At 39.2% G+C, this 22,027-nt stretch overlaps 2 protein-coding genes across 2 annotated transcripts in view; one reads left to right on the top strand and one right to left on the bottom strand.

Annotated features, from left to right (window-relative positions):
• gtf3c2 (general transcription factor IIIC subunit 2) overlaps nucleotides 1–2,028 on the top strand; it is a 29,068-nt gene extending 27,040 nt beyond the window's left edge. The window contains exon 20 of the mRNA XM_022769262.1: nucleotides 166–2,028. Within this exon, the coding sequence (XP_022624983.1) occupies nucleotides 166–366 (201 nt within the window). The 3' untranslated portion in view covers nucleotides 367–2,028. The remainder of the gene's footprint in view (nucleotides 1–165) is intronic.
• Nucleotides 2,029–7,972: 5,944 nt separating this feature from the next.
• Nucleotides 7,973–21,875, bottom strand: slc30a3 (solute carrier family 30 member 3). The gene is made up of 8 exons (XM_022764988.1): nucleotides 21,793–21,875; nucleotides 13,968–14,179; nucleotides 13,605–13,751; nucleotides 12,148–12,301; nucleotides 10,847–11,072; nucleotides 10,257–10,362; nucleotides 8,249–8,383; nucleotides 7,973–8,118 (listed from the first exon to the last, which is right to left on the bottom strand). Exons 1-8 carry the CDS (start codon nucleotides 21,873–21,875, stop codon nucleotides 7,973–7,975), a joined length of 1,209 nt encoding a protein of 402 aa, XP_022620709.1.
• Between the last annotated feature and the right edge of the window lie 152 nt (nucleotides 21,876–22,027).

Here is a 22,027-nt window from a genome sequence, read left to right as displayed (position 1 = left end):
CCATCCACCGCGGTTTGTTTTACACCAGCGCAGCGCGTTAATGATAAGCCAATGGTGAACTGTTATAAACAAGCTAAAAAGGAAAAGTTTCTGTGGGCAGACTGCAGAAAATGAAATGACTTCTTGTATTGACAGTTGCTTTTATTGCCTTCTTCCTCTCCTCAGGTGCGTTTCAACCCGAACATGAACTGCCATATGTGGGTGGCGTCCGCAGGCCAGACGGGGCTGGTCAGGCTAAACTGTCTGAGGAGTATGATCAGCCCTCATGTCAAGGATATGATAAGCAAGAACCAGGCCCAGTTCAACGCACTATACTCCCCAAAAGAGCAGACGGAGGCCGTCCACACCGAGACAGAGCAGCTATAGCAGGAGTTTAACTTCAGAACCAGAAGGTGGATCACACTGGCACACGAGTGTATGACTGCAAAAACACAAACCTGCAAAAAAGTACTTAAAGGGTGGTGAAAACAACATCAATTTTCACTAGCACATACACTATACATTTACTGTACATCTTTTTGTTTTAATCATTTTTCAAGTGGCCAGTGTTCAGGCATAAACAAATGATCAACCTGACCAACAGCAGCTCAAAAAAACTCTCCCATGAAACTGAAAGTGTTTTAGTTAAATGTGGAACCACAGGTAAGTATATATTTTTACACTGTCACACCAGTGTCCCTTGTGTCTTGTCCATTACGTCACATGCTATGTAGCCACGCCTCCTACAGTCGTCCTTTTCCACTCCGCTGTTGCATTCTTTAACATATGCTCGGACAGAAGCTTGTTGCTGTATGTGAGGTAGTTACCCTTTAAAAAACAACTGAAAATATATATTTTTGCTGACCTGTGGTTTAAGGACATCTGTAGTGATGTCAAGCTGCACTGAGAGCCTGCAGTACAACTTTACATCACTGTCGGGTGTTTGTTGTCCATAAAAACTTTGAACACGTTAAAAATACCAACAATATACATCCTACTTTCTTCACTCCTGTCAACATAATGCAAAGCTGACGTTACTGACATGTGAGCAAACAAACAAGATTCTGGTCACAACATCGATGATATAAAGAACTGCGTAACAAAATGTGAGAAACGGGGTAAACCGCAAACCTTCTGGCTTTCTCATTCATTAAACAATTCTGTTTCGGTTCTGATTCTGTTCAATTTATAATCATCAAGACATTCCATTGCCGTTTATGTGAATTTTAGTTTTTTAGATTTCTTTGCCTTGCTAGCAAGAGTGTACAGCTACAAGAACGTCAATGTCGTTTGTTAACTCGTCTGATTGGTTGGTCAATTAAATCACTTGTGCTAGGGTTGTTTCCAGAGTCTTAGCCACAAGAATCTCTTAACAACATACTTTTACTTTTTCTTTTTTTTTTTACAGTACCTTAAAAATACACTGATTTTGTTATTGTGCCCCCTAAACCCAACCCACCTCACCATTGATGTTTTAAAACTGCAAACTGAGTTCCAAAACATCAATAACGATTAAGAGTGTGTCTTAAAGATCATTTTTGCTGCTGTATTTTTGTATTTGACCATTTTTCTCTTTTATAATGTTTAACAACTCAGGTTATAGCTGAGGGGAAATACTTGAATATTTTTATTGTAACTCTGCTGGATGTAATGTTGACTAATCTTTAGGTCTTTTTCTGTCTTGTTCTTTTCTTTACCTTTTGAATTTATTATTGTTATTTTGATGATTGAGTCAAAATTTTTAAATTGTAACAGCAGCAGTATTGTGACATGATCTAATTTATTTTTCAGTGTCAACAAACATTAAAATATATAATTATTTCCAGAAGTTGACTTAGGGGTTTGAAAACATACTTATCAGTTTAGTTTCTTTCTAGTTATTTACAAATCACATTGACAGTTTATGAATGATGTTTAGTTAACACCATGATAATGTCAGTCATGAAAAAATAATTACTGACATCATTATCTTGTTATTCATAAAAGTATCAAATCGTACAGGACCTGCTCTTATTCTGTTCTGTTGTTATTTTTGAAATGTTGCCTATAATAAATGTTTTTGTAATAAAAACAAATATTTGAATAAATTATAAAGATGAGATTGAAAGTTCATTCTTGACAAACAATCTCATCACAAGGTCTATTATTAGCAGTTCTGGAGCTTTCAATTGTTTCACATGATCTTTATCAGCGGATGGACTTGTAGATGTTTTTGAAATTGTAGATGTTTGTCAACTGCTGCTGTTTTCCTAAAGTGCTCAGAAAAAACATGGAAATTGGAACAAGCATATTACAGGTGGGCGAACTCTATCTGCTGATGAAGATCAGGTGAAAGTCAGGTGAAACAATCAAAGCTACTATTGGACTTTGTGCTGAGATTATTTTTGCCAAAAAAAAGTGTCTATTGGCCTGTTGTAACTGGATAAGTGATCTAAACGACAACTATGTAGCTTTAGTTTTAATGCCCTGGTACATTGTCTCTCTTCTATAATAATCCAGCCTCTTTCCATCATCTGCAGTCTTTTATTTCACTTTACAAAAAACTCTTGGCATACATAAAAATGAAATATCAAACATCACAGATGTGACAGTGGAGTAACGCGTTATCACCAGAACACATAGACAAATAGGGCTTTTTAAAGACCGATTGTACAAGGAAGATAAATGTATTTACACAAGTATACACAAAATCATACACAGATAATACACAATATTTGACATATTTACAACAGTCACACAAAGTATAATTGTCACAGACAGCAACAGCACAATACAGAGAGCATTCTCAAACATTAGACTTTCATAGTGAACAAACAGGAACGGTGTTTTTCTGGAATGAAACAAACTTTTTCAGAATACTTTGCCTCCAGTTTAACACTGCAGCAGTATATGCATTTATATCAAAACTGGTACAGTAAAATGCATTGGTCTTCGTTACATTCACTTTGTTTTAACTTAGTATTCATAGCTGTTGGATCCATATATATTCTCATTCTGCATGATTTCAAAAGGAAAAGTGTATTTAAATATACAGGATCTCATTAAAAATCGGTGAAAATATAGAATTTTAAAGAAGATATTTTTTTGATTTATCCTCCGCATGGTCTATCAACATATTTTGATTGGCAGTTGAACAAGAAACGTCTTACTGTACATGATATTGAATAACAGCTAACAACCATGCAAGTATTTGGATCAGAATGGATGTCATTGAGGCGTTTACAATGTACAACTGTCCTCTCTTTAAAAGCAACTATCAACACTTTATAGTAGCTGTGAAACATAACAGGCATGTCGTTTGGCTCATTGCCCATTCTTATTTGGTGCAAAAAAAATTATTCTTTTTACTCAAGTCCAAAGCATTGGCTTGTACCAAGTTCCATGAAACATGCTGTTGGTGTTTATGGTCCCCAGAGGATGAATCCTAATGATCTTGATGACACCATGATCATCCCATTAGCAACACCATCAGTCCAAAATTTCATTAAATTTAATTTGATTCGGCAGTTTGCTATCAAATTAAAGCATGTTCCAGCTCCCCAGAAAATGAACTTTCTTTTGTTTGTTCATTACACAACCTTTTCTCCTAGTGCCTCCCTGTAACCAAATGATTAGATCAGTCTTTTCTCAAGTGCTATGACCACCCTAAAATGTCCACATGTACTCAAGAAATAATAATCTAAATGGCAGTTTACCATGTATTGCTCTGAGCCAATCCTGCTCTCCAGAGGATGAACTCTTTACCATTTTGTTCATTACACAACCTTTCCCCTAGTGCCTCTCTCAGACCAAATGATCAGTTTTGCACACAACAACTAATGACCAGGATAGCTGTATAATATTCAGTGTATATTCATTGTCACCAGAGGATGAGTCTTTCTCTAGTGCCATTATCACCCTAAAATGTCCACATGTACACAAGAAGTAATGCAATCTACAGGGCACTTTGCCATGTCATTTAGCCTTTACTCTAGTGCCTCCCAGTAGATAAGAAAAGACAACTAATAAGCAGATATTCTCTGTCCCTAGATGATGAAGCTTAATCATCTAATTCTTATGAACTTGATATTCCCTTGATCTGTTCCTCAAATACAACCATTAGCCCAAGGTTTCCATGTGTACGCATGAAATAACAAAATCTATGAGACAGTTTGCCATGAAATGTTCTGGACATATTCCCGCTCCCCAGTGGATGAACTCCTTAATTTGGTCAAATTATCATTTTTGTTGTCAACACAACAGAGTAGCCTACTGTGAAAATTTCTCTGGACTTTAATGGTCCCCAGAGGATGAACTGTGTTGATCCTGGTAATCTAATGGCTCTTATTTCTTAAATCATCTGCATTCATCTGCAAATTTCCACTTTGAATTTAGTGAGCACATTCCTATTCCCCAGACAACTTTTTGTTTATTATACGGCGCCTAGCTACTCCCTCAGGTCTCAAGTTATCAGTTTTGTACCCAACATAACAAATGACTAGACTGCTGTAAAACTTGCTGTGAATATTGGTTTGGTCTCCATGAACCTTGTTGATTTCAATGATCCCATTACCATATAGTGTGATCTTTACCCCAAAATTCACACTTAGACACAAGAGCTTGCATACTAGTATAACCTGATTACAGTGATGAATTGTAATGAGTCAAGCTAGAACAAGCTAATAAACCCTCCTAACCCTCTTTGACCTGTTCTAGTGCCAACCTAATGTCCGATTTTTATATATTCCGCCACTTAAGTAACAAGGCTGTAAGATATCAGCAAACTTGTTAGCATGTTTATTTAATAGGTTACAATGACAACCGATGAACATCTTACCATGACGTGGACAACAGCAGCTTCTATGAGCTGCTATTGCTAACGGGGCTCGGATGCCGTGTTCATGTCATATCGTTCACAGGGTAATTTCGAAAAGAAAGGGGGAATTTCTGACAACTATGATATCCCATACTTGATGAAAAGAGCTACAGAAATGTCAACCAACGAGTGATAGAATGGCTGCAAAGTCACTGACGCTGGAAGATTTGATTCAGCTAATTAAAATGGAGCTATATACTATTTCTTTGCATCTGGTTTCCCTTGGTAACAAATTGCTATAAATATTCAAAAATGAATGTAGCCAGTTGTGAATTTTTAATATGACATTTCTTGTAGTAGACTAACCATCTATGAATGGTTAAATATCCTCAAATTTGGAAAAATGTGAGGTTCACCTGTTCTGCCAACTTTGCGGCAATGTAGCATTAGTCTTGGTAAAACTACTGTCACTAGATTTTTATGGCAGCAGGAACACTACAATGAATTTGCACTTTATAGGTCAGTAAACTAAAAAAGTAACTGAAAACTGTTGCTGTATGACTTGCGAAGCTCAAATGGATGGATGGATAGGCAGACGGATAGATGACAGCTTAGGGAGCAGAGAGACATACAGCAGATGGATGGGTAACACTGGAGCTACAGGAGGAATGAGAGATAGATGAGATGGATGATAGCGTGAAGCTCAAACTAATCGTCCGACTCCTGGACTAAATCACTTTTGCCCTCAGACTTGAATCTCTGCTCAGTGGAAGTGGCTGAACGCTTTTTCAGCCTGACACTTATTCATTCTCCTCCAGCTCAGTCCGTATCAATACTGTGCCCACCATTAGCTCGCTCTCAAGGTGATTTTATAGAGTTTTTTGTGTGTGTGTGTGTGTGTTTGACTCTGGAAACTGAAACAAAGAAATGCCTGCAACACAACAAAATTACTAAAAGACCTACCATCAAAAATAGCCCTTAATGTGTCCAGCTTTGTGGTTGTCTGTATTGTAAGAAGCATCAATTACATATCAATCATTATATTTCCAGTGAATTTAGCTCAAATCGAGATGTTTACTCGTGTAAAATGATCTTATTTTCCTGACCCTCCAACCCTCCCAGCATGGAGACAGATCTTTGGTATGATATACAGTACAGGAGCAAGTTTGGTCAAGCCCAGATTTGGCTGAATTATTAGACACTTGAGCCGGTATGTTTTGGTGAATTATAGCTTAAGGTTTAATGGGAGCACAGGTCAGGATCCTGCAGGTTTTAAGACCTGTGCGAAGGATCCAGACCAGGACTCATTTTACCAAAATCCTCGACATTTGTACTTTTCCACCTCAGGGTTTACTGGGACTTAACAATGCCCTTTTTCCTAAATCAAAAGGTTTGCACGTCCCAAAGCCTGGAAGTATCTTGAGAGGCTGCACTGACATCATGAATAGTTGTTGTCTGCCAGTCGTGTAATAAATTTGATAGCTGCTGTTTTTAAGCTCCATTTAAGGACAAATGCCACAGATATGTGGATTGAAATGGTAAAAATATTTACCCTTGCTGTACTAATCAGCAGGTTTAAAGGTCTGTATGGTGTATTGTAACCACACAATGTGACCCTCGCTCTTTCCGTGATCTCTCTAAGGCAACAACCAGCAGTATGTACAAATTTATATTTGTAAGGAGGTATTATTCATGCCTTTCTTCCATAAAAGATGTTTGCAATGACTTTATGTCAAGAATAAAGCTCACAGAACTTTTCAGCAAGTAAAACTCTTTAAAAAATGTAATTTATGAGCAGCTAGCAGTGCAGATCACCCAGTCTGACCTTCAGTGGGAGGCCGGCTGATGGAAGAAAGATGACAGTGGACTGTTGAGTGAGAATCTGGTAGATGATGGTGTGGTTCAGGTAGCGATGAAGATACAGACATCAAAGTCATCCATGTGTCCCCGGTGGGTTATTACATCAGGAGCTCCATACTAACAGTTGCTATTGTTTGCTTCATACTAATATGTTGGGTTTTGAATGATTATTATTGTGTATATGTCGCTTTATCAGGGAGGTTAGAAAATAAGTAATAGCCCTAGTTCTGTAAAGTAATAGAGAGCAACACGTGCTCCTATATCTGGCAGTTTCCTGAATTTACATGAGATACTAAAAATCAGGCAGTGTTTTATATAGTTAAATATAAATATAGTATATTTATATTTTATCATTATTTAAATTGACTTTTCATATGTCATTTTATTTATTTAAGTATAGGACTATAGCGGTTGAACAGAAAACCAAAAAACATTGTTTATAACTACTGGTACTCTAGAACTGGCCTAGCATCCATTCAATACATACAACACTTGTCATTACCACATCTCCTGGTCCCATTTTTACTTTTGTGCTTCAAAAGGACGCCTGCTGTTCCTGTTGGTCAGTCGTATTAATGCACATTTTATGGCAGCGTGTGTGGAGATTCGAGTGTGAGTAAAACACTTTTAACTTTCTTATTGAGCTGCAGTGATGAGTTCATTAAAGGTTTTCAGCTACTTTAAACTGAACTAGCTGTGAGCTAGCTAGCGAAACTGGTGATCAAATTTTGCTATTATAGATAACTTATAATGTATCTATCAATAAGTAATCATTTGAGAAGCAGGACTGTAATATGAACTTGTGTTTTAGTGACATGAGTCCAAAATTTTGGACGACAAGAATGAGGTGAGATGAAGCAGGTCTTATGGCTCTGTTGCATATTTGTTGGGACAGGAAAGCTGTCTTCGTCTGGGCTCTGTCTTTACAAGACAGCACCTTATTTACCCCATGTGCAGTTTAACCTCACTTTACCTCAGTTCTTCTGAAATATTTCCAGTATTTGGTGAAAACCCCATGGAACCCAGAGGACTGGAGCACCATGCATCCAGGAGGACTTAGTTAGCACGGTCCTTGTTAGCATGGAGCTCCTGCGTCAGCACTTGACAACCAACACATGGATGAATTCTCTGACTTTTTTCTTGTGACTTTAATGGCGAACAAAAAAAATCTACCAAAACCTCAGTCCACTTTATTTTTGTTTAACAGGAAGCTGTGTTGTGGATACATCTCTCACCGGTGCAGCCCACCCAGAGAGAATGAGAATGTGCTTGAGCGGTTCCATGTCCTGTTGCAGTCCAGTCCAGTTCAGTCCAGTTCAGTCCAGTCCAGTATCGGTATCAGTCACTGGGGTCCTGGCAGTGGGAGCAGTGGCTCATGTCTTCAGAGTAGAGCTCTACCTGGATGGTGATGCTGTAGAAACCGAACTTGGTGTGGAGCAGATCGGTGGCCTCCTGCAGCACAGACTGAGGGTCGGCACCCTCCTCTGAGGTGAACCCAGAAAACAACACCGTGAGTCTGTTGTACTGGATGTTGTTCTACTCTCTCATTTAAAACTTGAGAAGAACTTAGTGCTAAATGCTGTGTTGTAGTAGTGGATCACAGTGTTACGTTACCTATGGCCAGGTGAACAGAGACCAGTGCCTGGCCCAGCGTCAGGGCCCAGAGGTGCAGACTGTGCATTGACTTCACAGCTTTCACAGACAGCAGCACCTCCTTCACCGAGTTAAACTCTATTCCTTTAGGAGAACCTGAAAAACAGAAGGCCACAAATGAACACAGCAGGTCCTACAGTTTGTAAATGGTACTCTTAACTGCCAGAGTGAAGTTGAGTTAATATTTCTGAAGATGAAAAGAAGTCTGGTTGTGATATTTTTACACCTTAAGTTTAATTATGGACAAATAATCAGATAGTAACCACTTACAGTCAGTACCTGTAATGTTTTATTTAACTGTTTAAATATTGAATCATCATTTGGATGAATTTATGAGCATAAATGCCACTGCTGCCAATAATATAAACAAAGCCATCACTGAAAATGGCATAAAATGAACACCGCAGGCGTCAAGCTACTCATTAACCTCGTCAGGCTTGTTCTGTTTTTACTGAGTGTTGTAAAAGATGCCTCAGGTGTCACTTCTGGGGGGGGTCATTTTCAGTTAATTCATTCATGTGCAAAGAGAATTTTAAAATGTCCCAAAAATCTTAGGACATCCCCGGGATGTGACCATCTGTGCTCTTGTTTTTTTTTTTGTTCAGCATATACTCAAAAGTTAAAACAGCCGACGGAGCGAGAACGTTGACAGAAGCGCAGAGGTCTGTGAGCTTCAGCAGCAAAATCCTGGGGCTAGTTTTATTCCATGTTCATAAGCTGAAAATGGGGGAGTCTTGCCATCTACCATCAACCGAGACATCACTGCCGTCTTTACACTAACGTGATGTTCTTAATGAACTCAGGAACACACAGAACTCGACATCCCTGAGCATCATGTGAAGCTGACCTTGTCAGATCGGGTCAAAACTCGACAGCTTGATCACAGCTGCAGACGAGTTACCACTTCAGCTCATGTGGGTCTGTTACATATATGTAGATACACCCAGCAGCTGGTTAGCTTAGCTTAGCATAGCACAGAGGTTGGAAACAGAGGGAAACAGCTATCCTGGGTCTGCCAGGTTTAACAAATCACCTATCACATACTGTTCAGATGGAAAGACCCCTGTGTAATCTGGCAGAAAAAATGGAAGCAGAGAATGTAACTCCATGATATTTATGTTTCTCCTCTTTGGTAGTCGTCAAAAATGGTCTCGTTGGTGGTTTGATGGGCGAGTGAGCTCGTGGATAAAACTGTTCTGTTTGTATTTTGTATGCTGTGGAAATACTCAATAAATAGACTTTGATCCAAAAAAAAAAAAAAAAAACACAGAACAGCATCTTTAAAGCTCTAACACACTGTATCTTATTATTATCTTATTTCATTTGTATGAATAACGGAGGGGTACTTGCCAGACTATAGTTTTATATGTAGCCAACACAAATAAGAAGAAACCAACTAAGGGTAATAAGTCTCTTTGACATGACTGTGACTATTCCCTTAAGAACAGAGCTGGAGCCGGAGGCAATTAGCTTAGCTTAGCATGCAGAATGGAAGCATAGGGAAAGAGCTAGTCTGGCTCTGTGTTTTTTATGTTTCTGTTTGTGTACGAATGAAACAAACGAGATACATGTTAATTAGTGAGTTTTAGAGATGTTGGTTTCCAGCTTTTATGCTAAGCTAAACTAATTTCCTCCTGACTTAAGCCTTGTAAAAGCTAATACCTGTCTGAGTTATAACAATTCATAAAACATTTCTTAAATTGAGACGTGCAGAGATTATATTAAGATAATCTCTTAAAAGATATTAATTTTGTTTTTCTTAATGATCAGTAGTTTGTTGTGGTGGTAAAATTGCAGCTATTGACTTTCATGTTTTGAAATTTCAATAATGAAATCAACATCAGGCCTAACTGAGGTCCTAACTTTGTGCCAAAACTGTTTTCCCTGTCAGTATCACCAGTATCCCTTTATTTATACCAAATATTTCTGAGCATAAGAAAAAAAAACTGTTGAACCCTTGGTCCCTTACCTTCCATGAGTATCCTGAAGACATCTCTGAGGATGGTGACAGTGGTGCAGAGGACAAAGACAGAAAACAGGAATGTACAGATGGGGTCGGCAACTTTGTACTCAGGCTGAAAGAGGGAAAAGAGGTTATGGAGGCTTTAAAGAGACATCAGATGGTGTTTTCCACAGTCATGAGGCATTCAAACGCTCGGGGCAGAAAAAAAAAGGGGAACATCTTGCATGATGACAGGAATATTTAACCCTGTCATCCACAATGTACCAGACTCAGGATAAATGAAAGCATTCATGATTTCTTCAGCTAATTTTCTACACTTTAAATATGCCTTTAAATGACACTTTGTGGTTGGCACGATGTTTTAAGTCACTGTTTTGTTATTCACTATTATAAGATTTATTATGCAGAGAATATTCTGCTCAAATACAAAGAAACTGACAATTGAACAAACTCAATTGAAAACAGACTATAATGATAAGAATGAAGAATTTATGCTTCATACAGGATTACTGCATCATATTTGAGCTTTTTCTTTTTTTTATTTTAAAGGGCCAAACTGACATCTCACCCTAACATGAATGTGATCTATATCTGACCCGAAAGTAGATGATGATCGCCGCCACCATGACGCCGACACTCTGCAGCAGGTCTCCCACCACGTGAATGAAGGCGGCACGGACGCTCGTGTTGCCGTGGCCGCCGAGAAGCGTGTGGGCGTGGCCGTGGCCGTGTGCGACGGGGCTCTGACCGTCCTCGTCGATGTGGTGATAACCGCTGCCGTGAGCGTGGAAGGTGGTGGAGTGATGGAGGATGTAAGCCATACTACAGAGACACAGAGGGACTTTACTCTACAGCTGCAATGATAAGTGGATTAATCAGTCAACAGAAAATTCATTGTCCACCATTTCTGAGCACGTGGATCAAAGGTTCAAATACTTGGCTGTCAAAAACGAGGAAAAACCCTCTGGAACAGTCACACGCAACAGTGCAATATCAGGCTGTAAACAACACCTGATATCTTATCACTATGTCACTAAGTCTTAAAGCACTCATGCCCCGCCCTCAATTCTAACTTTCAGCTCCTGGCTCTGGGGAGACAGAGCAGTCCCCTGTGCAAAGACAAATATCTGTTTAAAAAAAAAGAAAAAATCATGCCATACATCAGTTAAACTGGTAATTAATGACCATGCCAGTATTGTTCTGTATCCCTTTATACCTGTCTCTTTACTCCTTAAATTGGTCTTACATTATTTTAGAATATTTGACATGATTTCTAGAGATGTATTTCTTGCTTTGTTATGAAGTTGCATGTCATTTAGTGGATTTGAATGGTTTTTACTTATTGTTCATGTGATTTCAGCTTCGGTTCAAACAAAGATGATTTCATATGTTTCGAGCACAAATGCCAAACATTTACTGTTTCCAGCTTCTCAGATGTGAAGATTTAATACTTTTCTATGTTTTATATGATCGTGTTGAACATCTTTAGGGTTTTTGACTAATATTCAAATAAAAAAAGTTTTAAATTAGTCTCTTGCTCGAGGTCACAAAAGAATAGCCTCATTGTCCGGGGCATTATAGACATACACATTACCTCAAGAAAACGACCTTTTCATGAAATTGAAATATTTATGCTGTTATCTTATAAAAACAACCTGTTGTTTTTCCCCAAGATAGAAATATAATGAACCTGGTATCATGGGGAAAACATCAAATACATTTTTTTTTAGGAATTGTGTCCATTAATCAATTATAATGATGTATACCTGTTGATGCTAATGTGAGCATAGTTTTCAAGTACAAGTTTTATAGGAACATGCTTTTAAAGCAAGACTACCAGAAGTTCTAATGGACTCTCTTGAACCCATTAATGCTCATTACGCTCAGAGGCACTCACATAATATTTACGATGACAGCACACCCGGAGGTGACTAACATTACATGGCCATCAATCTCATAGTCGTTGCGTACGATCCTTTCGGTGGCTAAATAGACCAGAGCCCCCGTCACGATCCAGATGGACATGACGGAGACAAACGCCCCGAGGATCTCTGTGGAGAGAGGGGAGGAAGAGAGGCAGGAATTCAATACGGAAGAAGACAGCACACCTATGTGTGTGTGTGTGTGTGTGTGTGTGTGTGTCACACACACAAACACATAAGACATTACGTACAAAGACTCAGTATCACAGTAACACCTTGAAGGAACTTCTTCAAATTTGTCACGAATGTCCACTTGAAATCAAGGATGAACTGATTAGATTTTGGGGGGGTCAAAGGTCAAGGTCACGGCAACCTTGTGAACACAATATCTCCAGAACTCTTCAAGGGAACCCCTTTCAAAATCAGCACAAACATTCATTTGGACTCAAGGATGAGTTGATTAGATTTTGGGGGTCAAAGGTCAAGGTTAGTGTGACGTCACAAAACACTTTTTAGCCATTACTTAATATTTCACACAGCAATCATGACAACATTTAACCTGAAACTAGTCTGAGTGGCGGAGTCAGACAACCACGAGGAGGTGATTCTAGGTTTTACAGTATGAAGGACTCATCACATAAACTTTAGAGATATAAGAAGTTCACAGATCTTTCCATAAGTGGGGATTTTCCTCGAAAGGTTTAAAGAAGGGTTGAGTGATGCAGATGAGATTGTTTTCCTGCACAACGACCAGCTTTGTCTACAGATGAGACAGTGAACAGTGACGCTGATCTCCACAAAAAATAATAAAACATCCACATCTGTTTAAACTTTTTGTCCGTATTGTCGGTCCGGTACGCTGCGGTTCATCATTAAATCGATGAAGTTAGAGTTAAGGGGGAAATTATCTCAAGTTCACCATCGCAGCTTATACATTGTAAACTCAATGAAACTGACCCCTGGCTTATAACTCACAAATTCACACTCGGCAGGTTGCAGACTCTCTGCAAACAGGAGCTGTTCGGTCATTATCAGACTGGTTCTACACCTGCTAACATGCATCACCTTAAGTAAAGGAAAGTAACGGCAGCAGCATTGTAGAGTTGAAGATGGAGACATGTTGATCCCCCCCCCCCCCGCCCCCCCCCCCGTTTCAGCATAAATGAAAGTCATTGCTTAACGCCAAGTTTGAAATGTGCTTGCACCGTGCTGACAGAAGGTAAAAAACACTTATAAAAGTTATTGCCTGCAGGTGGCAGGCACAGGTTAAACTCCACATGTTTAAGTTTTAAATACAGGACTGTTCTGTGACCGTTGCGTTTTTTTTTTCTGTGATTCTTAAATATTCATACATCAGTAAATAAATCATCATTCATCCATCCTTTAAGACATCCCTTCGTGCGCTCAGAGGCGTCTGATCTCTGGTTCTGACCTGATCTGTGCCAACCAAAGTTCATGGTTTTGGTGGGCGGTCTGGAGGAGATCCACAGGGAGAACAGGCTCACCATCATACTGCCAAAATCTGTGAGGAGGTGGGCGGCATCAGTCATGATGGCCAGGCTGTGGGCCAGGTAGCCTCCTGTAGAAAACCCCAAAAGACATCCGTGTTCATTTGTGTGTGGTAAAACCTCTGAAAGCTAAAAAAAAAAAGGTGTAAATCCAGACACAACAGACGCCTTTCACTCATCTCTTCATTGTATGTGTGGTTGTTTTGACCCTTTTTTTATTTAAAAGAAATGGCCTTTCTATTCATTTCAGTTCTGTGAGAAAGAGGTTTGAGCTTCTAATCTTTTACCTATCACCTCGCCGATCATGAAGACGAGGCAGATGGCCGAGGCAATGTAGAGTTTCTTCTTGGCCAGCATCTTGTCCACGCTCTCGTCACACGCCGAGGCTTTGGCACCGTGGCAGTGGGCACCGACGGGTCGTTTCAGCTCGATGGCGCCGGCCACACCTCCATTCTGAAAAGGGAAGTCGGGGAACTGCTCTTTGGAGTCTGGAAAGGAGCTGCAGGGGCACAAAAGGTATGTGTTCATGAAGACGCAGGAAGTCCGTCACTTGCATTGGTGCAGTTTTATGTGGAGGATTTGAGCATTTGTGTCTTTGGCAACTCCTGGAGGCAGTCGAGTGTTTTTTTTTCTTTTTTAAATATGCAACATATTCAAAAACAATAATAATATGAAATATAAATCATTAAAATGCTGCACCGACACTTTTTCAGACATCAGTATTGAACAAAATGCATATAGATGAAATCCAAAGCAAACAGAATAAAACGAGGTGGTGATTCTTCTCTGTGATAATTGCAGGTCTATTTTCAGATAGTTCAGGCTTCAGTTGTTGTTGTTGTTGTTGTTGTTGTTGTTGTTGTACATATTGACATTACAGGTGTGTTTTCATTCTGTAACAACAGCAGACCTACAGTTGTAATTTAAGTTGCAGCAGAGCACATTATTGTTTGGAAGCACCACCATGGTGAACAAAGTAGAAATCTGACAGTGGGTTACAATCGATGTTAACTTAAGTAGAACAATGTTAAGACAGGCCATCCAGTAAAGAACCAGCTGGAATCCATTAATACTGACAGTGGGGAGGATGTGTGATCGGTTATGTTATGTATGTTTTATGAATGTTGATTTTGTTTGTTATCCAGATGACTGGTTTCAGAAAGCATTGATCTAGATTTGGGGATTTGAAGATCAAAAAACATTGAGACGTTGAAACATTGAGACATTGAGATTCATACCCGGCTAAATTTGTTTTTCAGTGGCATTTAATCACTATGTTTTAACGTCAAGACCGAAAGTAATTGAAATGCTGCTGAAACAACAGTTGGACGGCCCTGTGGCTGAAGGGGGAAGATGTTGGCGATGAACCACATCGACCCCAGTTCAGATCTGACTGAGGACCTTTGTTGCATCTTTCTGCTCTGTACTGTCTGATAAAAGCACCAAATGCCCTTGAAAATAATTAAAAAGCACAGCTGTATTTAAAACAGGTGAAAGTAACGTAGAAGTCTAAAAACACAAGTTGAATTTCCATCCAAATGTAGTACAAATCTTTCCAGAAAATTTGCTTTTCTATCTACAACTGTTATGAGAATATCAGGAGTAAAGTGTATAGAAATAGACATGGTGGCACTAATCCTGCAGTCAGGTGCCATTAAACCACTGGTGATGTTACTAAGAGAGCTCCAGTCAAACATCAAACAATTGAAAACAATGTGTGACGGAAATATTACAGTCTCCTACCTCTCTAATGTTTATTGCCACACTTCATGTACGTCACAATTTATTCACTAGAAACTTTTCCATCTCAGGCAAGAATTAAAGCTTTTTTGAGATATTTAAACTAGAATATTTAAACGCAAATTTTTGAGCAAATTGAAAATAGACATGAGAGGAGGTGAATAAAAATGCACTTATTGAAGTTTAAAACTGTGGTGGTAACACTCACAAGGACACTGTAGCACACGAATTTTCATTGGTGGCTTTTGTTACCTTTAGACGGAGCCAGGTTCCCTGTTTCCCCCTGTTACCAGTCTTGCTGTTATGCTAAGCTAACCAGCTGCTGGCTCTAGCTCCAGATTACTTAACTTACACTTACTTAACTGTCAGTGAGTGACACATGTAGATATACTTCATACAACGCACATAGAGCGGGATTAGAATCATGGAAATAAAACAAAATGCTGACTTCTCCATTTTCATCACACACACACACACATCAACACACACAACCAGGTTTCCATGTGAGAGGGAGCTGCAATGATGTGGCTAATGAGGTGGAAAAAAACTAATTTGAGCTCACTTGAGATAACCACACCCAGACACACACACACACACACACACGCACACACAAGCACTTTATGTCACACACTTCATATAGGAGATTGCCAGTGTACCATGATTAGCCTTTATCATACACACACGTCTTAGGGGATGTCCACGCTGAAAAGAGTCAGCCGAGCGGGAAACAGATTCTGTTCAATTATGCCACTGGGACATAAGAGCAAACACAAACACACACACACACACACACACACCTAGCCTACATACATAAAACATGGATACACACTGGAGTGCTCTGAAGCCTTGAGCATGTTGTGATTATGCAGAAAAAACAGGACAATATGGTCGCCTTTAAAAGATTTGTACAAATACAGACAAACAACGATGAACAAACACAGCATGGCTAAAGTCTGCAAAAGCTTTGCAGTCGTACAACAAATCTATCTACCCAGGGTTTCTACAGGGTTCATGACATTTTTAAAACCAAATAGAAATCCATTCAGTATCTGTCCCACAGTCATACCAGTACAGATATATACTGCCGTTTACTGACAGTTTACCATCACCTCATAAGTAACACTAATACTCCTCACCAAGTACATTTATTTATTTATGAAATCACATTTTTGTCACCACATCCAGCAGTATATAATTCCTAATAATATTAGAGTTAGTTCATTTATCATTAAACACAGCCTGGATAAGAAACAGAAAACAGATGGGTGAATGGATTAATCAATTGAAAAATATCAAATTTATCTACATATGAATTTTTCATGAGGTCAGAGGTCTGGAAGAACAGTCCTGGGGATTTTCCAGTTTCAGTTTTTTCTAAAGTTACATACAAAATTTTATTTGAGTAACCTTCGAAGGCCTTTTTTTTAAGAAACAGAAATCAGGACCTGCCAAATATCCTGTTACCACATACTGCCTGTTAGTTTAAGCACAACACTCCTAACTGCCATCTGTTTCACTTACTTCTCTAACTGACTGTACTCATCACTATGGGAGTATGGGCTATCTAGTCCTTAAGTCAAGCGTGTTTCTTGTTGGTGTTGGCCTCCGCCAGGGTCGTCCCTTGTCACCGATCCCATCAGTGATTTTCATGGACAGGATGTTGGGTTCAGAGCTAATTTCTGCCACAAACGAAGGACTTTAAGTATCTTGTAGCGTTGTGGTGAAGGTGGAACTGAGCCGGAAGACGAAACTCTGGATTTACCCGTCGATGTGCGTTCCAACCCTCATTTGTGATCATGAGCTTTGTGCAGCGACCAAAAGAACAAGATTGCGAATACAAGCAGCCAAAATGAATTTCCTGTTATTTCATTTGGAAATAAAAGAGCTTTACAGTTACTGTTATTTCCTTATGGCTCATATTTAATATCAGCGTCCTTACAAAGTAATAGGTGGTTTGAACATTTCTGCAGCGTTCATCCTCCTGCACCACCTTAAAAGTGACATTGACTCAGGTTGTTATTAACTGTCGCATTTAGTGCTTGGTTAGCGAAATGACAGCGCTGACCACAAGCTGCGCTCTCCTACATATTATGAATATTAGATTTCATTTTGAGATAGCGTTCATCTGTTAGTCAATATCCCACAGGGCAGGTTCCATTGTTTGTTGACACTCGGTGTCAGCAGTGCAGAGACCTGAGGGAGTGTTCAGTGATCTGTGAAATGATACGACATGAAGACACACTCAGAGGAGCTGCCCAGTGGAAAAAAAAAAAACCCATCCAGCCTTTAATCACAGCCGGAATCTGCTTCATCAAAGCGCCATAAACTATTATTTGTAGCTGACATAACAGTGCCTGCAGTGAGAAAAGACTGCTGCAGAGCAGAAATGAACAATGCTTTGTCTGTGGAGGGATAAGTGTTCGTCGATGGTGATCTTATTGATGCCATTGTTATTTAGCACTTGTGAGTTTTTGTAGACTGATACAGAGACTGGATTGCCATTTTGTTGCATATCATTGAGTGGCTAAAAGACTGGAAACAGCCTGGTAACAAACCGTTTCTTTGCCTGCAGCAGTAACTTCCAGGAGGTCAGAAATAGTCCAGGACATAACCCCCATAAAACCTTACTGTGTCATTGGGCAGGGTCAGTTCCTGTATGTGATTGGCTCATGCTTTTGTATTTATCTAATATTGATCACTTTGGGTCTCATGCTTGCTGCCATTTTTGTGGGAATTTCTTCTGTTGCTATTTTTCTGGCTCTGACATGAGAAGACGACATCCCTCTTCATAATCCCTTCAAAGCTCTGACTGGTTCGGTTGTTTTTCTGATTTGGCAAATGTCAAATGTCTTGACATTTACTGGATGGGTTTGGTACACATATTCATTGTGCGCAGAGGATGAATCCTACTGATTTTGATAATCCCCTTGACTTTTCCTGTGGCACCACCATGTAAAATATTACTGCAGCTGTTCGATGGGTTGCCATCACATTTGGTTTACACATTCATGTCCCCCAGAGGATAAACAGCTGTAGTTTCTCTGTTAAATTTATAATGCAGCCAACATTCTCCAATAAACTTTTTTAATGATAATTTATCGGTCTTCCATAATTCCAGTCCAGATTTAATATTCTGAGACGATATTTTCCAAGGTTGTTTTGATAATCATTTTAACGATCCATCTCCTTGGAATACATGAGGAACATCAAGTTACACTTGCCTCTAATCTGAGTATGTTACTGTACAAGTTATGAGCCACCAGAGATCAGGCTGGTGACCAGAGTCCATCTAGATCCAGAGTGGCTCAGAGCTGTTTCCTGGAAGCTGCTGCAGCAGCGACGGAATCTTCCACCAAACTCCCATTAACCCACAACCAATTATGTTGCCTTCACTTGCTGCCAGAACTGTCACAATTACCAGTGAGCAAACAATCCAGTAAACAGGCTTTGGTAAATACAGCTGGGTAATATCATGAAGACACAGTAATGAATAAGTAAGTGATGATATGAAAGGGAATGTGTTGATGTTCTGTATATTATACCAACTTTTGTCATCATTACTTGAGATTTCTATTTTTCTAACTGATCTAACTGATACAAAATGGTGCCATGTCTATTATTTCTTCTTTAAATGGAGGGTTAAGGTGGTTGCTTGCAGAATTGGTTGGTTGGTTTTTAGTTGGTGAAAAGAAAAAAAAGATCCACATCCTGAGGTTTATATTTGGCCAGTTTTTTCGGGTGTGGTCAAGTGAGGTCACTTCACAGACTGTTCTGGATGTCGTGCTTTGGTGAAGTTTGTTGTTGGAACTCTTGTCCATCGCTCACAGGCGTTTTTATTTGTTTAAAGTGATCAAACTAGAGCTGAAACAATTAGTCCATTAAATCAGTTAAATAATGAAGTCATTGTTTGAGTTGTGACAAAAATGTCAAACATTGTCTGGTACCAGCTTCATTTTTTTTCTTTTTTTTGAAAGCAGAAAGGTCACATATTAGAATCTAAAATCCCAAATCCAAGAATATTCAGTTTACCATCATGTTTAAAAAAGAAACAAAACAATGTGTCAGAAGAAGCTGACATTACAAAATGTTGTCATTTTTTTTTAAATAACTGAAACAATTCAGTGATCATCAAAACAGGTGCAGATTAATTTTCTGTTTATTGACTGTGGTTAATCCACAAGTAGTTTTAGCTCCACCTGTTACTGAAGTACATATAGCCAGAGAGACTTTTCACGAGCCTTCACAAAGGCAGACTCATTTGAAAGGGTTAAGTTAAAATGTCTTACCTGAATGTTTTATATATATTTACATTATAAAAAGCATCATACTGTATATTTTTATATTATAATATGTATTATAGGCCTACTGCATATATGTAAGTGTAAATGAGTGATGCCACTTCCTTATAAAGCACTATGCTAAAAATGCTAAAGGTGACACAGTAAACACACACACACACACACACACACACACACACACACACACACACACACACACACACACACACAAACGCACACACGGTGCAAATGGTGCATGAAATCCCAAATGTAGTGCCATATGCACATCGCTCTCTCTCACACACACACACACACATACGCACGTGGGAATGAACACACGGTAGCACGCGGGCACAACCTGGCTTTGAACCCATAGTAATGATTTCTTTTATCTCTGGAAGATCATTTTTTTCACAGTGAAGGTTTTTTCAGAGGCCTGAATATCCGCAGCAACAGTCTGATAATATTTGTAAATGGCAATTTAAAAATGCGTCATATTCTACATATATATATATATATATATATATATTTTTTTTAGGTTTTTTCTTCCTCTCTTGCTCATAAAGCGTAAAACCCCCCTGTCACCTCACGTGTTGCCTTAAAAACAAAAGGAAAAAAAAAAGGTGAGGAACAGCTGCTGTGGACGCGTGGAAGAGTTTATCAGAGGGATCAGTCCAGCTCCAGCTCCAGCTCCTACAGCCTGTCATTACAACAGTTACTGATGAGGTGGAGGTTTAGGTTTTTTCTTCCTCTCTTGCTCATAAAGCGTAAAACCCCCCTGTCACCTCACGTGTTGCCTTAAAAACAAAAGGAAAAAAAAAAGGTGAGGAACAGCTGCTGTGGACGCGTGGAAGAGTTTATCAGAGGGATCAGTCCAGCTCCAGCTCCAGCTCCTACAGCCTGTCATTACAACAGTTACTGATGAGGTGGAGGGGCAGCAGACGCATCGTGAGGCCTGCTGACGATCCACATCACGAGGGATCATTTCCTCCCTACATGCGGAATATTGATTATGACACATTAGTTTTTTTTTTTTTTCTTTAAATGTCTACATTAAAATCCACCTGATTGCAGGAGCTGGATGTTGTAAACCAGCAGGTGTGTTCCTACTGAAGGATCAAATGTAAAATGTTCCAGTTGTAAAAATTATATTTTTTTTGTTTGATATTTAAGCCAAGATCTTGTTTTAATTAGGCTATTTGATTTATATGTGATATAAACAATAATTAGATTGCACTTGATTCTAATTTTCTTTTCGCATAATTTTTTCCCTACAACTCCAAATTTAAAACATTTAAAAAATGTAAAATGAATCAGACTTTCTGCCATTTTCCCTGCGCTAAACTGTTAATTATTGTTTGTTTTTTATGATTGTATAGGACAAAGACCTTATTTTTGAAATGTCTGTTTCATTCTGAATTTCTTTTCCTAATATTTTCTATTTAAAAAAAAAATCCACTCAGGATTTATTTGTGGTAGCCTATCTACCCGTAACACCTCAGCAAGTATTTACTGTGTAATTACTCTCGGTGATTTCCGTTTCTTTCCGTCCCATGCAGACTGACCGTGCGGGGAGCTGCTGCTGCTCCTTCATGCCTCCCTAATGACAGATGATGAGTTTTTAGCGTTGCTCAGTGAACTGGCCCCGGGGCCATTTGTCACAGGCTGTCCAGAAACAAGCCAAGCATGGAAATGAATTTGTTCATTCACATAAAACAGCCCCGGCAAGAGCGGCGCAGCCTGCTTAACATGCACCACAGTAACAGCCGCTCCCACCGCGGCTTCGTTAGTGTTACACACAAACCTGAACACAACATACGAACCTGCAAACAGAAAATCCACTTTCACACTCCTCACTGCTCGCTCCCCCCGCCCCCCCCCCCCCTTCAACGATACTTACTGGTCACTTTCTTCAAACTTGACATGATTTTTTTTTTAAAAAGTTTTTTTTTTCACATTTTTGATAAACATGTTTCATGAGATGCACGTGCAAAATTTAACATTAGGTTTGTTTGGGTAAAATAGCATCATATTCCCACATGCAGTATAATTCTCCATGTAGCTGCAGTTAAATGAGACGTGACGTTTCTCCCACCTTTGTAGTTTTAGTGAATACATCTTGGCATTCTTCTCGTGTATCAGGTGCGATTTCTCCGAATTTGCGGCGTTATTATCCATTTATCCAGCCCTGCAGTCAGTCAGCCAGTCAGTCAGCCAGTCAGTCAGCCAGTCAGTCAGTCTGTGTCAGTCCTGAGGGAGAGATAGTGTTTGTCTATATATATATATATTTCTTATATTTTTTTTTATATTTTGGAGGATGCTGCAGGAGT

This window comes from Seriola dumerili, unplaced genomic scaffold (genome assembly GCF_002260705.1).
Source record: "Seriola dumerili isolate Sdu_G_001 unplaced genomic scaffold, Sdu_1.0 BDQW01000025.1, whole genome shotgun sequence".
Lineage (NCBI taxonomy): Eukaryota > Metazoa > Chordata > Actinopteri > Carangiformes > Carangidae > Seriola > Seriola dumerili.
This window is presented reverse-complemented; position numbering and strand designations above follow the sequence as displayed.